General features: G+C 39.4%; 1 protein-coding gene across 3 annotated transcripts in view; it reads right to left on the minus strand.

Moving 5' to 3' along the window:
* Positions 1 to 19,811, minus strand: part of TMTC2 (transmembrane O-mannosyltransferase targeting cadherins 2) — a 769,045-nt gene that overhangs the window by 666,497 nt on the left and 82,737 nt on the right. The window contains exon 1 of one of the 3 annotated variants that reach the window (XM_048218182.2): positions 405 to 917. The exons of the other annotated variants lie outside the window; for them this stretch is intronic. Within the exon in view, the coding sequence (XP_048074139.1) occupies positions 405 to 451 (47 nt within the window). The 5' untranslated portion in view covers positions 452 to 917. Of the gene's footprint in view, positions 1 to 404; positions 918 to 19,811 lie in introns of those variants that run through there. 3 annotated transcript variants of the gene reach the window in all.

The raw sequence follows: 19,811 nt of genomic DNA on the forward strand, positions 1-19,811 counted from the left end.
CTGTCTAGGGAAAATTTGAAAGAAAGGATTGTTTCTTATTTGTTAGTCACCTCTGACATGAATCCCCAACTTAGCTTTACACTCCACTAAGCTCCAGGCAACTGGCAAGGACTGACTACACACATAGAACCCACTCCTGCTTTCAACCCTTATCTATACCTAGAGACTTTAGGTTCAAAAGCAGGAAAAATAATGCAAATCAGTATTTGTGAAAATATTTAAGCCCTCTCTTACGAGGTGCTGTGTGTGGAGGTGGCAGCCATCTCTCACCCAGCGTCATGGCCGGCCTCAGACCTCTGGTGAAGCCCAACATGGTAAAAAGGAGGACCAAGAAGTTCATCCAGCACCAGTCACACTGACACGTCAAAATTAAGCACAAATGGCAGAAACCCAGAGGCACTTACGATGGGGTACACAGAAGATTCAAGGACCAGATCTTGGCACCCAACATTGGTTACAGGAGCAACAAAAAAAAACAAGGCACATGCTGTCCAGTGGCTTCTGGAAGTTCCTAGTCCACAACTTCAAGGAGCCTGAAGTGCTCCCGATGTGCAACAAATCTTATTATGCAGAGATTTCTCCCAATGTCTTGTCCAAGAACCGCAAAGCCACTGTGGAGAGAGCAGCCATGCTGGTCATCAGAATCACCACCCAATGCCAGGCTAAGCAGTGAAGAAAATGAACAGGCAGACAGTTGATGTGCACATCATATTTGTGTTACTAAAACCATAAAACTACAAAAAAATAAAAGCAATGAAACTCTTTTAAAAAAATCTATTTCTTGGGGCGCCTGGGTGGCTCAGTCGTTAAGCGTCTGCCTTTGGCTCAGGGCGTGATCCCGGCGTTCTGGGATCGAGCCCCACATCAGGCTCCTCCTCTGGGAGCCTGCTTCTTCCTCTCCCACTCCCCCTGCTTGTGTTCCCGCTCTTGCTGGCTGTCTCTATCTCTGTCAAATAAATAAATATAATCTTTAAAAAAAAAATCTATTTCTAGCCACATCTATATCCTGTATTTTTTTTAAATCCTTTGAGACTTCATTGAACTGCTACAGTACATCATTAATTTCTGATGCAGTGCTCCATGATACACTGTTTGCATATAACACCCAGTGCTCCATGCAATACGTGCCCTCCTTAATACCCATCACCAGGCTAGCTCAATCCCCCCGCCCCCCTCCCCGCTGAAACCCTCAGTTTGTTTCCCAGAGTCCATAGTCTCTCGTGGTTCATTTCCCCTTCTGTTTACCCTCCCTTCATTATTCCCTTCCTTCTCCTACCAATCTTCCTGCTATTCCTTACGTTCCACAAATAAGTGAAACCATATGATAATTGTCTTTCTCGGCTTGACTTATTTCACTTAGCATAATCTCCTCCAGTCCCATCCATGTCGATGCAAATGGTGGGTAATCATCCTTTCTGATGGCTGAGTAATATTCCATTGTATATATGGACCACATCTTCTTTATCCATTCGTCTGTTGAAGGGCATCTCGGCTCCTTCCACAGTTTGCTATTGTGGACCGTGCTTCTATGAACATTGGGGTACATATGGCCCTTCTCTTCACTACGTCTGTATCTTTGGAGTAAATACCCAGTAGTGCAATTGCTGGGTCATATATCCTGTATTTTTATACTCTATCTGTGATTTTCTTCATCGTGTGGAACCACCTCAAAATGTCCACTTCCTCTACAGAAATCTCATTGCCTAAAATGAGTTGCAATCTTCCCCTTAAACCTACCAAAACTGCACCAGGAGGATTTCAGTACTCCCTCCTTCTGGGCAGTCAAGGAATTCTGTTGCATTTATTTTCCGCCTCTTTGTAAGGTTTGCCATGTAACTTACTATGAATGTCTTCCCAACAAGGTTACAAGTACATTAAAAGCAAGATCTGAGGTTTTCTGTTTATCTTATAATGTGCTTAGCATGATACTCAGTAGACTCTCAAGAAAAATTTATTGAACTGGATTTGCAATTTTCTTCCTTATGCCAATGTATATTACCAGGGACTAGCTGTAATATACTTTATTTCCTATAAAGGATGCTTTCACTATTTCTAAATAGTAGTATATTTATAAATCAATAATTTCTGAGTTTTATCATTTTCTCTCAGGGTAGAAAGTCAATTGAGATATCTCTTTTCCATTAAAAAAAAATCGGTGCATAACAGATCAAAGAGTGTAAGAAATCTTTAAAGTAGTGGCTAATACCAAGGAGATAGATTACGTAAGAGTTTAAGTGTAATCTGATATAATAATGGACAAAACTTTTGGTTTATACAAACTTACATTTGAAAAAAAAGCTGATCATGGAAAACTGATATACTAAAATGTTAACAGGAAAGAAAAATGAAAAATCTCTTAGAAAATAAATTAAGGGGCACCTAGGTGGCTCAGTTGGTTAAGTGTCTGCCTTCAGCTCAGGTCATGATCCCAGTGTCCTGGGATCGAGTTCCACATCGGGCTCCTTGCTCAGCAGGTAGCCTGCTTCTCCCTCTGCCTCTGTCTGCTGCTCCCCCCTGCTTGTGCTCTCTCTGTCAAATAACTAAATAAAATATTTAAAAAAAAAAAAGAAAGAAAATAAATTAAAAACTCCAAACTCAGCTTAGTAAAAAGGCTTATCATAATATCTAAACAGAATAGACAAGAGGGGCGCCTGGGTGGCTCAGTCATTAAGCGTCTGCCTTCAGCTCAGGGTGTGATCCCAGGGTCCTGGGACCAAGCCCCGCATCAGGCTCCCTGCTCTGCTGGGTGCCTGCTTCTTCCTCTCCCACTTCCCGTGCTCGTGTTCCCTCTCTCACTGGCTGTGTCTCTGTCAAATAAATAAATAAAATCTTTAAAAAAAAAAAAAAGACAAGAAAAGCTTACATTATAATTTTGAACTGAAATTCAGATGTAGCAAATAGCAGGGAGGAAGTACAGTGGATCAGAAAAGAGTTAGTACAAGTTTTGTCTCCAGTCCTTACAGAGGGTGTCTGAACACGAAATAAATCAACAAGTTCAAGAACAGAGACCATACAATACGTGATTATTCATTTACTTGATCTTTCAAGACAGTTTGCCTATCTACAAGCCAACAGAAATAATTCCTTACCTGGCGATTTTAAAGATTAAGTAAGATTATAAATACAAAAAAGCTTTTAAAACTACAAAGCGATTTATAAATATAAGTCACTTTATTGTAATTAATATTATCTTATTACATATAAAAATAAAATTATAATGACCACTATTTTTCGAGCAAGCACTGTAACGCAAAACCAGGGAAATTCTTTTTTGAAAGGATACGTGTACACTAGTTATACCATTAGCCACTTCATTCTTTTGAAACATTTCAAAAGAAAGTTCATGTTGTTTTTCGGTGATTTAGTTAACTTCTGAGATATCTGGAATTTTAAGGAAATTTCGGTTCAATTTGTATTCATAATTTCTGTTACTTTTTAATCCCTAGAGAAAGGGCCAAAATTGTTTTTTAAAGATTGAATCTAGAGATGCCAACTTCTACATCCAACTAAAATTTATCCAAGTCTCAAATGAGACCTGAAATTTCTTCGAGCCCATTATAAGAAAGGGCTAATAACTTTCAGATAGCTACAAATATAAATTGGGTAATCCTGTTTTTAATCATCTGTGCATATTTTAAATAGTTTTACTTTATTTTGCTCTCTCATATATCCACTTAAATGCTGATAATTGCTTTCTAGCCCGTATCTCCACTGAACTACATCTGTTAGGACGACTCTATCAATATTCTGTCATTCTATTTATGCTTCCCAGAATAAATTAATTTGGATGTTTTGTATTCTGTAGTTACTTCAGTGAAGGTGGATTTTGCCTCTTATGGCGCTGATCCACATACCTGCCACTTGGCCACACATTCAGAAGCCACATGGAATTTAAGATCCAAAAACAGATTTATGGAAAATCATTTACATCAGCTACAGAAATAGGCCTTGCCTCACAGATGACCATTCTGGCACACCTACGCTGACTTGGGTGCGTGATGTCACAGATGAAACCCACACTTCCCTCTCTGCTTTATCTCGCAGAGGGAGCACATGGTATGAAAAGGAAATGATATTTTCCCAGCAATCAACACTAAAGGAAACCAGTTATCCTTCTTTTTGCTCCATTATGAACAATACAGTCTAGAGGCTTGTTCCTAGCGCTCGGGTTGAAGCTTCTCTGCCCCTCCAGCCTTCTGTCAAAGAGTTAATGGTCTGGAAACGAACACTTAATGCACTGGGTAAACTACCTAATTAAAGGAACCCTAGGTGAAACCTTATTTTATAGAGAGAAAAATCATTTGGCAATGAACACAATCACTTCCTTATATGTCTATTTCATAGGTTTACAAATTGTATATGGAGGGAGGCAGCACATTTGTATCCTAGAATATTTCTGAATATTCCTGTTAATTATCGAGAATTTGAGGATCTACATTCCCTTTCCTGTTTGCTTCAATCAATCAGTCATACCAACTAAATTCCTGTTTTCAGATGAACAGGGTTCTGTGCTAGGGGTCATAAAGGTAGGGGTGGATTTTCTAAGACTGGATAAAATATGTTCACAATCCATGTATTTAAGAATGGTGTATATATATCCACATTGTATATTCTTCTCCCCCTGGGAAATGAAATAAATAGAAATGCTAAATACTATCATTTGAATATTTATTTGGCCCTTGTGGTCAAGCTGAGGAGAAATCTAACTGTAGGTGCCATGAAAAATCATCATCATAACTCCTAACTACTTGACTTAAATCATTTTAAGTGTTACTGTACTTGTGTGACTAATTTAGTCATTTCTTCTTTCCCTTAAAAAAAAAAATACTGTTGACAGAAATAGTAAAGGACACTGAGTCTTCTGAATCCTTTATCATTTGTGAACCACTTAGGTTGCTGTTATCTGACAATCTTCACCTCAACTGCACAAAATTAAAGACTCCCTTCCAATTCCTCTAGCTTTTCCCGCTCCCTCTACACGCTCCCACCCTCTGCCCCGCCTTTGTTCATACAGTGTAATGGCTGAATCGTAATTTCTCTATTACTCCTCTGTCTCCCCCACTAGATGACCTATGCTTCAACGACAGGAACCATATCATTCATCTCTACAGTCTCCAAAGTAGCACAAAACAGACCCTCAATAAAGGGTTGGTGAATTAATTTTCTTAATGAGTCCAATATTTGTTACAGCGACCAAGTCTCTTTCATATTTCCACTTGCTTCATTAGGTATGGCCAACTGGATGTCATGATGTTATCCTAGCCACTCAAACTTTAAATACCCAAATTTGAACATCTCCCTATATTCCTTGCATGTACTAATGGTACCCCATTTTCCCAAAAACTCTGGATCACAACCCTGGGGCCATCTTTGATTCCTTCTCCTATTTTAACTTGCATCAAGTCTCATTAACAGTACTTTTACAATATTTCACACATGTTGTCATTCTCTCCACATTCCAGCCTCCATTAATAACATTCAGGCCCTCATATCTATAAACTAGGAATACTAGAGAAGCTCCTTCAAGACTCCTTAAGGACTCTGAGACCATCTTCTCTAAGTATCCTACACTATCAGACTAGCCTCCCCACCGCAGAACGTAGAGTGGTTGCTCTGATTTCCTTACCTTGGGATCTCACCCCTGAGCCTGCCAATGCTAGCCTACAATCCATTCTCATTCAGCTTTTCCAACATTACCTCTAAACTTTATTCATCAAACCAGGTACTTCACTTTTGTATATGTCACAATGTTTACTCAGAATTTTCTTCCTCTTCATCCTATTTTCCTTTGCCAAAATCAGTTTCATCCTTCAAGGAAGAAAACTAAAAAAATTTCCTTGAATTCCCCAACTGGGAATCTGTTCTTTTCCTTCAAGTGACTTCAGTCTACTGCCTTATGTCCCTTATTACACTGGAAGCTTTCCTCATTCCCACCCCATGCATACAGCCTCACACAGAGGAGATTCTTAAAAATGATGGTCAAATATTTTGGAATTTGTCAAAACCCTTTCCTCCTCTTTAAAAAGTTTAAAAATAAATATAGTCGATAAAAAAATACATAGAAGTTACAAAAATATAGCCTGGTACCCTGAACTTCCATTAACACGCCTTCTAAGCATGCCAACGTGTGTTTCTGATTTAACCCCCTCTTTGTTGTTTAAAAATGATCTACAACCAACAGGGACAGCTCTAAGCCACACACAAACACATTCCATATTTCCAAGTAAATGCTAACGGGAAAAATGTGCTTCTATAAGATTTGACTCTACCAGTTAAAAATCAACAAGGACAAACCCTGTTTTCTCCCTACCGCTGCAAAAAGTGCGGACATGACATCTTGATTATTTCCTCAGTGAGAATAAATCATACATTTCCAAGTTCATAGTGTGGGAACACTAAAACTATTAGAATTTTGGTGCTGGGGGTGGTTACTGACTAGCATTTATTACTTAGAATCTTAAGTAAACTCTGTCTATACTTTTTCCCCTCCTTTTCCTCCATTAATCTGCTTTAATGACAAAAATATGAGCTCTGCTCTGAAAACACAATGAATGAAACTTGAAAGAGAGGAAAGAAGCGTGATGTCCAGCTGGGTGCCAAGTGCGGAGATCAAGCATCCAGACACAAGAACTGAAGGGAGCAGAAAGCCTGGCAGAGTCAGGGACTGCAACAGACACAGGCGAAAGGCCCTGCAAGGTGGGGAGCCAGATGCTTCCCGGAGCTCTAGGAAATGGCCTGCTTCCCAAGGTCTGAGATCCGCGGGAGCAGAGGCCTTTTCGCCTTCTTCTTCTCCTTCTCCTTCTCCTTCATTTAGTGTGCTGGGACCACAGGCTGGGCACTGTACTTGGAGTTTTCAGGGTATTATCTCCTTTCATCTGGAAGCAATCCTCTATGAGGAAGATACTATTATTACCTTCAGTTTACAGATTTAGAAACTGAGGCTAAAGAGATGAAGCAATTCGCCCAAGGTCACACACAGCTAGTAGAGCCAGGGGTTTTGTTTACTTGCTTTATGATTTATCACTATTATTTTATTACTTAGTTCTATCTATGTCTCACAAAAGGCCAGGGAACTTGACTTGGCCTGGGACTCTGTGCATGCGTGCACACGTGCGTGTGTGCAAAAGATATTCTATTTCTTTACTCATAAAAGCTAGAGAGCAAGACATCTGAGCACAATTAACTGTTCTAAGAGTATTAATCACAGCAATGGAGTTGATCACAATTAGTAGATTCATCAGTGAGGTTGAACAGTTAGGTGTATGCCTGTGGGCCTAAGACCCTTAACAAGAAAGCAAGCCTAACTGCCAGCCTGCGTCCTCGTTAAAACTCGCCATTACGCTTCTTCATGTCCCTCACTGACACAACGCCCCAGCAAGCAACTCTCAGGGGTTTACCAGCAAGACTCTTGTTAAGGTACTACTGTGTTCTCCCATAAAAGGTATATAGTGTCCTAATCCCCAGTACCTCCAAATGTGACCTTGTTTGAAGACAGGATCTTTACAGATAATCAAGTTGAAATGAGGTCACAAGGGTGGGCTTTAATCCAATGTGACTGGTGTCCTTATAAAGAAGAGAAATTTGGACACAGTCACACACAGAAAAAGAATGCCACGGGAAACAAATGCAAGATCAGGGAGATGTTTCTAAAGCCAAGGAATGCTACAGATGCCGGCAAAACGCCGGAAGCTAGGGGACGGCGATGAACAGATCCTTCTCTCAGCGTTCAGAAGAACCCAACCCGGCTGATACTTTGATTTCAGACATCTACCTCCAGAACGGGGAGACAATACATTTCTGCTTTCCGCACCTTCTTAAGTTTGTGGTATTTCGTTATGGCAGCCCCACCAAGGACACCTCTTTCCCAAAACTTAAAAGACAAGAGGCCACGGCAGCAAGTATTTCTATTCTCCCATATTTCTATCCAACCTCTGCACATATTCCCTCGAAAATGCTTCTTTAGTCCAAAAAACTCACTTCTCACCTCTGAGCAACAGCAGGGCACGGCCTTCCCTCCTGCAGCAGGGAGTCCGGAAGCAAAAAACCCAAGCGATTTCCTATCAAGGAAGGCCTTTATACCACCAGTCTGTCATCATCTGACCTCTGGTTTGCAGGACTGAGTACACTGGTCATCATTGGGTATATTTTCCATCAGTGTTATCAAAAGCGTAATAATTCTAGGGAAGTTTTAAAATTATAGATAGAATTCTCTGGTAGTAATTCTCCCATGAAAATATTTTATAAACTAGAGCATCAGCTAGAATGATACACAGGCTGGCAGAAGGGAATGACTTTATGTTGTAACGGGGAGGAATGATATTTTTTGTTGGAGTTACAAATGTAACATGGGCTTTTCTCAATGCATCAAGTAAGATAACTGCTCTTGAAAGCAAATTTTCTCCCTGCAAATATCATCGTTGCTTGGATTTGTTTCAAATGCATACTTTCTTTACCTCTGGATGTTCCTTAGTCACAATTTCTCTAAGTAGCAAGCCTTTACACCTTTTTTTTTTTTTTTAAGATTTTATTTATTTATGTGACAGAGAGATAGCCAGTGAGAGAGGGAACACAGCAGGGGGAGTGGGAGAGGAAGAAGCAGGCTCCCAGCGGAGGAGCCCGATGTGGGGCTCGATCCCGGAACGCAGCGATCACACCCTGAGCCGAAGGCAGATGCTTAACGACTGCGCTACCCAGGCGCCCCTACACCTTTGATAATAAAGATGGGATCAGTCATATTAAAAAGAACTATTTTTTTAAAAAACTGCTCTGCAAACAAAAACTTAGAGACATCCATGGTACCTATGAACTATAAGCTTCACAGAATTTTATACACATCACATGATCCAAAATTCCCACATGAGCCTAAAATGACTTAATATTTCCTGGTTCTATCTACCTAAAATCCCTCAAAAATATGCAGTGAATATATGAATAAGCCAGCAAACCACTGTCAAATAATTCAAAGGCTGATGAACTACAGCCTATTATCTTAGGAACTGATTTCCTATATAATTCACAGAATGTGGAAAAGAGAGGCACTGAGCTATGTTTTTACATATGCTTTTGACATGACTTTTTTTTTATCTGCCTTAGACCTTATTTCACACAGCAACCAATATATATTATGACACATGAAGAAAATAGCAAGTGCTTCCTAAAAAGACCACAAATCATGATACCATGGGGTCATTTCTATGAGAAATTCAGCCAGTTTATTTACTTTAACAACAAGAAGGCTTATTCTTCTGAAGTATGTAAGAGTGACTCCCAGATTCATTATATTATAGAAGTATAAGGATTACCTTCATGAGTAAAAAAAGTTAAAAAAATGAATGAGATGATAGCCCCCTACCCTTTTCTTAAAATTATAATTAGCAATACATAACCTTACAGTAGCACTCAGGCTATATAAAATACAACATTTCAACAAATTATTTTCCAATGATATAAAAATGTCAAAATCATTTGCAGAACATCTATAGTGTTATAAAAATGGCAATCAGTGTTGCAGAAAACAAGGCAGGGAAAATAATGAACTCTATAAAGTATGAATGGTATAGTGTAAGTAGTTTCAGCTTGAAAGACAACTAAAAACTATTATTTCAGGTACTCTGGTGATGTAAATCATAGTAGCACCAACCAACCAACATGTAGCCTTGTGTGACACGACATTACCTTAAAACTGTTTGTTAATATCATTGCTAACTTCTATTCTGAGCTGCTTGTATCTACTTATATGATGATTAAAACAGAATTTCACCAAAGCATGAGGCAGACACTCTCAGATCCCCACTTTCCAGGAGAGGAAACTAAGGGTTCAAGGAGTTAAGGGACTTGCTCAAGGTCATACATAGCTCACGGCGGCTAAGGTGCAGAGCCCACACTTGCATCCCAGACCCCCAAGGTGACCTGCTCCTAGTCGTTAGACCGCTCTGCTTCTTAGCAGAACTGGCCTGGAAGAAAGGTGCTTGGCAGAAGTTTCAACCGAGGTTCAGCCAAGGAGGCTGCTGAGGACGCCCCTCACAACCTCCGAGAAGGTCTCTGAAAGAAATGCTGAAACTGAACCTTGGTGGCCCCCCAAGGTTTAGCATGGCTGTGGGCAGCGGGGCACCCCGAAGTAGCCCCAACATCAGTTTGGTGGAGGGCTCATCCTGAGGTCAGCCAAAGAACCCCTCCACAGGGCAGAAGACCACAAGAGCAGGACTCCTTCCATGCCTTCGAACTGTTTCCTATTGCTGGGTAACAAAATATTTGACAATCCAACAGAATGCATATCCTCGGTTACTATAAGTTGTTGGCTACAGTAACAGTATGTATGGGGGGAGGGACTGACAGCAAAAGGTAAGAGACTAAAGAAATTCAACCTACATTTATACAGCTACATGTATTAAGCACCCACTAAATGCTAAATACTGTGCAAAGTGCTTTCAAATACACTATCTAATAGAGAAGTGGAGGAAACTTTTCTCCCCAGTGATTTCTTTGTGTCAGGTTCCATGATGGCCAGTTAACAAATAAGAACACTGAGGTTCTCAGAGGTTAATCGTATTTGTCAAGGTTGCATGGTTACTATGAAGCAAAGGCTCTAAACCGAGGCCTGTCTGATTTCATTGCCCCACTGTGCTATATTAAAGGAGCACAACAACTACTCCGGACATGAAATGGTTCTGGAAGGCTGTGAGATTTCAAATACCCCATGTACTTCCCTATCCGTTTGGCTCTAACTTGTGAAATGGCCATATTTTTCAAATAATGCTGCATCATTCAATATACTGCATTACCACAGTCCTATTAAAGAAAGGACACAGAAGGAAAGCTAAATCATGTGGTTAATGTAGACTCAAAATTAAACACAAATAGAAGATTGATCACCTTTCCTCACAAAATCAAGTTTGCCTTCTCAACTAAATGTATATACTACTCTTTTAAAATTCTTTGCCACCTACTTTTTTAAAGTCTACTCTCCAGTGGTTGCACAGTCTTTAACGTCTTAAAATATTATTTTTTAGGATATATAGGATTATGCCTAACTTCAGAAAAACACGTTCAATTTAACATATCTCTCACTTACTACTTTATTAAGTATGCTATGCAGAATAGATACATATATATTTTTTCCCCCTAAACTCACCACCCTAACAAAGTTATTCTTAGACCAACTACTTAAATTAAATTGCTGGAGTAGGCTGAAGTTATTTTTATCAATTCTTTTCACCAAAAGATAAAGGAGGTTGTTAAGTTAAAATATATGTAAAGGACCAGAAATAATTAGTCATTATATGCGTATTTGTATGTGTTAGGGTAAAGCCTACTAGCTTTCCCAGAAATTGTTTCTCTAGTAAAACCAGAAGCCAAAGGGTTCAGTTTACCACCAGAGCCTTCAGCTGGTGTCGGTCTATTGTAAAACTTATTTTTTACAGCAAATAAAATCATTCTTCAGCCTTGTTTCAAAATGCCTTAGTAACCAGCTCTATTCCTCACCCCAGCCCCACCCCCATAGTACTCACTGCCTTCACTGAAATACAGGGTCGCAGAGAATCTAGACAGTCACCTTGGCTACAAACACAGTCTCCTACCAAGAAAACTGGCCCTCCACTCTCACTAAAATCCAGCAACTCCCGCAGGAGGCTCCCATCCCCATCACAGATACACATACTGTGTGTCTTCTATGCAGCTGGCATATGTGGTTTAAGATTCCGCTGTTCAGAACACATCCGGTATTCTAACACATCTTATTACCTCTGAAAAGCCAACATTGCTGATAATACATAAACCTAAATCTACAACATAAAAGGGGGAAAACAGGATAAATTCACGCTTCCAACTAGAAACCTGTGAAGACCAACATTTATTTAAGGTACCCAATCTCCACCCCTCAGATACAAATACTAGGCTAATACAGCATCAGGATATTAAGATGTGAGGGAGAGTTTTCTACAGTGTATAGAATTTATGGAAGGAACAGGCTGCCTTACCGTATACAATTTTCTCAACTTCTTGGTCAAGAGCGTCCTTAATGATCTAGTCCACGTAGCCTTACATTTATTTCTTAGGATCCCAGGCTCCTTTACTCTATCATCTAAAAAGGTTTCTATCAGCATCACCGCTACATACCTAGTCTTGAAAGTTACTACAAAGCAGAGACTGTTATCAGTAGCTTTGAATGACGATTCACAAGGATCCTGTGATTACTGTCTCTTTGACAGATGGGGAAACTGACATAGAGTAGTTAAGTAACATACCTAATGTCAAACAGTCAACAACCAAGGCAAGTCTCTCCGACTTCCCACTCTGATCTCTTAACAAAGATACTTTCAAGAGGTGGTAAAACTTATCTTATTGAAATGGAATATCATATATTGCAGTAATTGGATTATCACTTTCCTGTCTTTATAATAGAAGCCTTTATAAAAGGAAAGTAGGAGTACAAATACCTCTTTTGACGTAAGACAAAATAAGATGATTTTAACTTAAAAAGCAAAAATCACAAGAGGTACAGCCCACCACCTGTCTGTGGTATCGACATGCTCTACTGAGTACAGCGGGGCTCGGCCTGTTCTCGGAAATAAAAGTCACTAACAACATACCCAATTTATTTCCTCCGACAGAAACCCTTTTTGTGTACGGGTGGGAAGATGTAGTGGAAGAGGGGAAATGGGCATCATTTATACCTTCCAAGGACAAAAGAGGGACCAAAGTTCAATGACAAGCAGGAAAAAGAGTGAGGACAAAGGCTAAAAGGGAGGAGTCAGAAAGAAGGGGCGCGCCCCAGGAGTCGACACTAGCTGAACAAATTGCAGCCCTGCGCCCTGTCCCACACGCCGGCGGAGGGCGGCGAGTCGCCCCAGGACCAAGTCACATGTGCCCTCTTCTCACGCATCAACAGACCCTGTGCAAATAACTGAATAGCTGCAAGTGAGTGACTACGGCACCCTGGAGCCATCAAATTGTAAAGAAGGTTTTCTATCAGAGAGCTGAAAATCAAATATGTGAAGTTTACATTGTGGGTATAAAGCAGCTGAGGCTGAAACCCTTCCCTAGAGATCAAGGAAGCATAAAAGTTAAGTCATTTTCCCAAGTCCCATATACAGTAGATAAGCCTATTAAGAACATTGTAAGCTATGCTAATTGGTTCCAGGGTTATATATCTCTTTTGTTGGTTCCAACTGAGCCTTCTACACACTGCAGTGAATTGGGGAGAAAGACAGTGTAATAAATCTATTTGAAACAAAACAGCATTAGAGTTTGAAAGATGCTAATGAGCACCAGTGTTCCAACTTGAAAAACTCCCATTCCCACCCCCACACCATATTACTAACTCCTAAGTCATTTCTAAACTGGCACAGGAAGAAGCAGTGTAGAAATTCCTCAAATCCTCAGGCTGTTCATTCTTTATTACAATTAATACTTCTAAACTGAAATCAAGCGTCGTTGGAGGTGGTAACACTAATTTAGTCATTTGGAATGAAAGTACGTTCTTCTGCATATAAAATATTAGGGATAAACTGGACTTGTACCATGTCATTAGAAAATGAAATCAACATTAATTAGATAATGCTTTTTAGAAGCTGTTAGTTTCAAAGTAACTCTGGACCTAAATTTAGAACTGAAGATGTGTTTTAATGTTACAAAACAAACAAAAAAAGAATAAGTTTTATTGTTGTGTTATTATCTGGGGATAACAATTAAATGCGACATATAGGGGCATCTGGATGGCTCAGTCATTTAAGTGTCCAACTCTCAATTTCAGCTCAGGTCATGATTTCAGGGTTGTGAGATCAAGCCCCACATCAGGCTCCAGGCTGGGCATGAAGCCTGCTAAGGATTCTCTCTCTCCCTCTTCCTCCATCACCTTCCCCTCCCTCACATGTGCCTTCTGTCTCTCTTTCTCTAAAATAAAAAAATAAAATAAATAAAATAAAAATAAAATGAAATGAAATAAAAACAACACAAAATACAACATCTTTCACAAGGGTTAAATATTATTTGGGGGGCTTAAGAATCTAAGATCTAGAAGGTGAAAGAGAGGGGGTCCAATAAAGAAAGTTATGTGCCATTGCTGTATCACAACAGTTAGGCTTGTATAAATAATTAGGTAGTAAGGAAACTGTGGAAACTATCCAGAAAAAAAACAATACTGCTATTAAGTAATTAAACAATGAAATGGTTGTATGTGTGTATACATCCTATCAAAACGAGTCCTGCTAAAGTAAACATAACAATACAGACACTGCAGGAAAGCACAAAAGAATTATGATGACTGTACAACATATACTAATTTCATTTGACAAAAATTAACCATGTTTTGTAGTCTGATTTAGATACTCAGCACATTTCAGTTTGCCATAAATAAAACACAAATTGTACACATACGACATGGGATAAAAGCACTCTCTGTCTTTAGAAAATCAAAGATGGATATGGTAATAAGCATCTCCTGTATCACGTATCATGTGAAAAGACAATGTAAAAGTAAAAAAAGTTAACACGAAGAAAGAAGGGGGAGAGGCAGAGACTGCCTAATGGGCACAGGGTCTTCTCCGGGGGTGCTGAAATGTGTGCAAACTAGACAGAAGTGGTAATTGCTCAGGACTGTGAATGTATGCAAAGCCAATAAACTGTATACTTTCAAATGGCTAATTTTATGTATTGTGAATTTCACCTGAAAAAAATTATATTCAACCCTCCCTGAGAGAATATATGATGGTGCTTCATACAGAATATCTTGTTCAGTCTCACAATGATGCTAAGGAATCATTATCACTAGTTTTAGATAAGAAAACCAGGCTGAAAAGTGGACACACATCTGGTGAATAACAGGAGACAGATTTTAAATCAAGCCTGTTCATATTCATTCCACTACACTTTGCATCTGCGCCTCCCCTATCTGGGGAAATTCACCAAACATGGGGGTCAGGAGAGAGAAAGAACATTCTCAATAAGTCAGAATAGCTCAGCAAAGTACAGGGCGTGGAAGTGGATGCCATGTGCTGAAAATGACAAGAAGTCTAGAACAGTAGCAGTTGGGGCAAGTGGGTGATGAACACAAAGCCTGGAGCTGGAGCTACTGAGCCATGAGCCGGTCAAAGGCCCTAGATGCCTGGTTAGGAGGACAGGCTCTGTCCACCGCCCACGCAGTCGTTCTCAGACTGGGGGGTGTATCACAATCACCGGAGGCTTCAGAAAACAGAGATTCTGATTCACTTGGTCTAGGGTGGGGTCTGAGAATCTGTATTTCTAACAAGATCCTAAGGATGTCAATGTTACTGGTCCAGTGACTGAAATGTAAGAACTTCTGGCCTCTCGAAAAATCACAGGTTTTTAATCAGGAGAGCAATTCGATCTTCTAAATAGATGCACAACATTTTATTTAAGATTACTGGCAGAGAACAGACAAGAGGTTATTGCAATGTCCAAAGTAAAGAACAATGGAAACCAACTGAGATGACCGCAAAAGGGTTTGGAGGTAAGACGCTGATGACGTATGGCTATGCGAGCAAAGAATAAAACCCCCTAGCAACAAAAGTTAAAAAGCTCAAGAACTGGAATTACATAATATGGGAACAGACTTTTTATTGAAATGACTAATTCATGCAGAAAGAATAGTCAAAGATGAGACACAATTTCAAGTGTAAGTTACAAAGCAAACGATTAAATTAAGGCAGCACCTACTCTCCGCTGTAAGAACCAGACACACCACTAACGCAAGTAGGAGCTATGCTCCTTACCATAAAAAAGTGGCAAAAAGCCTTTCTTCCTGATAAATACCAACTTCAGAAAGGAAGGATTTAGTGACTTCATGCAGGTTAACTTCCAGCACTATGGCTTCTCTCTATAGCAGAGGCATATGTCTCCTCTTGAATGTGCTTTCTCATTAAAAAAAAATCTAATAACGTGTTAGTTTCTCTCACTGAATGATAGTAAATCTGGGAAAGAAGAGTACCAGATTACTGAAGTTTAAAACATAAATTCTTGAGTAGGCTCAAGAAACAACACAGAAACAACACACTCAAGACGACTTGTTTATTGGGCCTAGATTTACGGCCTTAAGAGAGGAGCATCTGGTCCCATAAGACAGAAACCCAGAGATGATACCCAACCTCACCCATGTCATTTGAGTGGGATGGATGGGCTCATTTGACCGGCCCTCCTAAACAGGGGTTACGTGGCACTACAGTATCCTAGAAATCACTACATTTTGCTCAAAATATATTCCAAAAGAAGGGCAAAGGCAGGGGGGAAGGAAAAGAGGGAATTTTTTTTTTAACACACTGGAGTCCAGAGATTTACCGCTCACCAGCAAAATCAGCATCCCCTTCTTCCCAAGGGACTTCACAAGAGAAAAAAACAAAAACAGTGCTATCAAATGGCATTTCCAAACCAAACCAAACCACCGATACTAGAGAAGTTTCACAACCTGAGCCTTTCAAACAGGAGCAGTAAACCACAGCCAGAGAGAAAACCAACTCCTCCTGGCCCAACCCATGCCTCTGTAATTGTGACAAAGCCCGAGGCTCAGCATCAGAAGCATGGGACCCCGGACCCGAGGGCATGACGTGGGGAGTTTCTGTACCTCTTCTGAACAGGTTCTTCCTCTGTCCAATGTAGGCTAATATTAATAATACTTGCCCTGCCTGCTCCACAGGTTAAATGTGAAAAGCAAATACAATAGAACGTAGAAAGCAAAGTGAAAGTAGAAGGTATCGCAAACTCTTATTCTCTGTATTCCTATCATGATCTTAGAATAGACTCAAGGTTACATTCAAAGAAAGGAAGATGAATCAAATGCCCATCAGTCAAGATTCTCTTTGTAGTATTAACAACACAAATTTCCTTAGATCTCCTGGCTTCGTCTGTCACTGTTGTTTCTACAGAGGTGATCAAGAACATGAGTTATTTGCATATCCCAACAGAGAGCCTGGCTCAGTCAATATTTCTACATAATTTTAAATCAGGCATGGCACTGTACTTCAAGTCCATATTGTTCACACTAGATGGAAAGACAAGCTTTGTTTAATGCATCTCTGTGTTATTCGTGCTGCTAATCCCATTAATTCATGACAGTCATATTTATTTAGAGTCCAGGTACCTGTTTAGTTCTTATTTTAAGGATATCTTGACCCTTATAGTGTACTTAAACCTCCCCCTGTCCCCCTTTATTAACAACTTCTGGAGTTCAGCACACACACAAGTAGAGCTCACAGGTGGCAATTCATCTTTTTCCCTGACCCAGTTCTGGATGATCCTGATTGCTCAGCAAAGCCCCACTTCCTACGCCTTCCATTCAGAAGATCAGAAAACCCGTTTCACTTTGTCTATCCCAGGTTTCAGTGGCTGGTTTCAAAAAGACAAAAGGAATGAATCTGGAGAATCTAGGAAGAAGTCTAACAAAAGAAAACTCTTTATCACCTGCAAGGAGCACTCCTTATGGAACATTTGGTGATAGACAGAAAGCCAGGCTCTCCTGTACAAGTCCATTCAGAACTCTTGGTTCAGAAAATGGAAGAGAAGAGCTGCCAGGGTTCAGAACTTCGGAACACTAGGAAAAGGACACACAGAATAGGCCAAGAACCCAAGCGCAGTTATGTGCTTATGGTGAGTGCAACAAGACATTAGGCACATAATCATAAAATGATTTCCCAGAGACACTCAAGTGCCTGCTGGAAAAGGTGGGGACGTTAAATTGTTGAACATGGGAAGGGTCTGGGAAGGCAATAATGGAAAGCAAATTAAGCGAGTAACTTTTTTACTCATCACATGAGGAAGACAGTAGCTAAACAAATTATTAAAATGGTGAAGAGACACACGTAAAATACAAAGGAACATGCAAGAAAGGGGCCTCACAGTGGGGTGCAGGGCCACAAAGGGCCATCGCACTGACAATCCCCCCACCCAAGCAACCCAGCTATATGCACAATAACTGTTGCTCCTAGCCTACCAAATACTGCTTAAAAAAAAAAAAAAAAAATCAGGTAACCATGATAATTGAGTCCTTGACAAATATGTGTCATCTAACCTCAATTTTGCCATGTGTTATAGGTAGCTTCAATGATGTAAGAATTTTGAATATTTCCATTGAATTTGTGGGAAAATACTTATTTTCTTTATTCCAAATATCTATATAAAGGGTCAGGAGAAGTACTGTCATATCATTTCTTTACTTGAATAATACTGCTATAATAAACTCTCCCCAAAATAAAAAGCACTTTACCCAAAATGCATGTTTCCAAAATGTTACATAAGAATAGATTTTTTTTTAAATCAAGTTATATTTAAAATATAGAAACAGATCTGACTTTTTTAAACTTACTTTATGGAAACCCATGACAGACTTTTTGTACAGAAACCATCGAAATGCTATTGGGACACTGGAAAATCTATTCTTATCTCACACCAAAATGCCATTTTGGAAAGCACATATTACTTCCTTAAAATAGGACACGCATTATCGAAATGGAGTGAGGAAAGAAAAGTTTAGCCCACTGTTGGTCTAAGGACATTTAATTTCCCATATCTGTTTTTAATCACCTAAGAGAATTATATAAACACAAATCTGTGTTGATATGATAAAATGAATTAGGTCAAAGATAACTGTAAGGGATAAAGACTTTACGAACCAAATCTAGCAAGCAACAGTCTGGGAAGATTCAGCAAATACTAACAAACACTACAGGGAAAGTATAAATTCATTTACATATAGATGGGTTCTGTATTATTTGAACCCCTTAAGAGTAAAAATCTAAAACATCGTTATAAACAATTCCTTAATAGTAGCTCCTTTCCAATTCAGAAACAGTTCAAATACAAACAAGCTATTACATGTAAGATGGCAATTTACTTCGGAAAACAAGTTCCAGTGACATTTTGTAAATAATATCCCTTAGCCATGCCATTCTACTCATGCCATGTAAAAAACACAAAATAAGGAAAATGATAAAAACCGCTTCTCTAAGTGGTAGTGAAAATAGAAAGATGAAAAACATTTTTACCAGTTTTCACTGGGCATGGTAATTAAAGTGTAGAAGGCATAGAAACATGAAAAGATTTTTACCAGTTTTCACTGGGTATGGTAATCAAAATTACCATAGTAATTAGAAGCCCACTGCCCAACCAAAACAGTTGTTAGAAAGAAAGAGCCCTGATGAAGCTCAGTGAGTAAAGGAAAGAGTGTTGGGGGTCAACGCAAACCACACTGTTATATAAGTTTCTACAGCCTAAGAAAGCCAAGATAAGTCGAGCACTTTTCAGTTTTTCCAGCTTGTAACAAGAAAATAAGTAAGCATGAAGAATTCATTTTTAAATATCATATATACAAATCAACTACAGGTTAACTGAAGAGAAAAAATGTTTATAGAAAGAAAAAAAATCTACAAGACCCCTTGGAGTAGGGTTTAGTTTCGTTCCAAGGTACTCTCAAAGACTAAAGAAAACAACTCAGAGCTCTTAAGGACTTTAGACACTTTATCCAGAGACACTGGGTCCAAGTCACTGCTGGAGACAAAGTGTACAAAGTGATACTCTAAATCAGAAAATTTCCGATAAATGAGTGCTTGCAAAGGCAACATTTAAAGGCTAACTCATCAGCACTACTTCAAAATGTCAGATGCTCATTTATCCCCCCAAATGCAACCAGAGATGTATTTCCCTTTCAGAAATACCAGCTAGCGAACATAATTCTCAAAGTACAAAACGGAAGAATTCAGTAGCAATGATCTCTGGATCTACATGATTTAAATCATTTCAAAAAAAGGAATAAAATCAACCCCACTGAAAAGATACACGCACCCCTACGTAAACTGCAGCCTTATTTA

The sequence above is a fragment of the Ursus arctos genome, unplaced genomic scaffold, assembly GCF_023065955.2.
Source record: "Ursus arctos isolate Adak ecotype North America unplaced genomic scaffold, UrsArc2.0 scaffold_21, whole genome shotgun sequence".
Lineage (NCBI taxonomy): Eukaryota > Metazoa > Chordata > Mammalia > Carnivora > Ursidae > Ursus > Ursus arctos.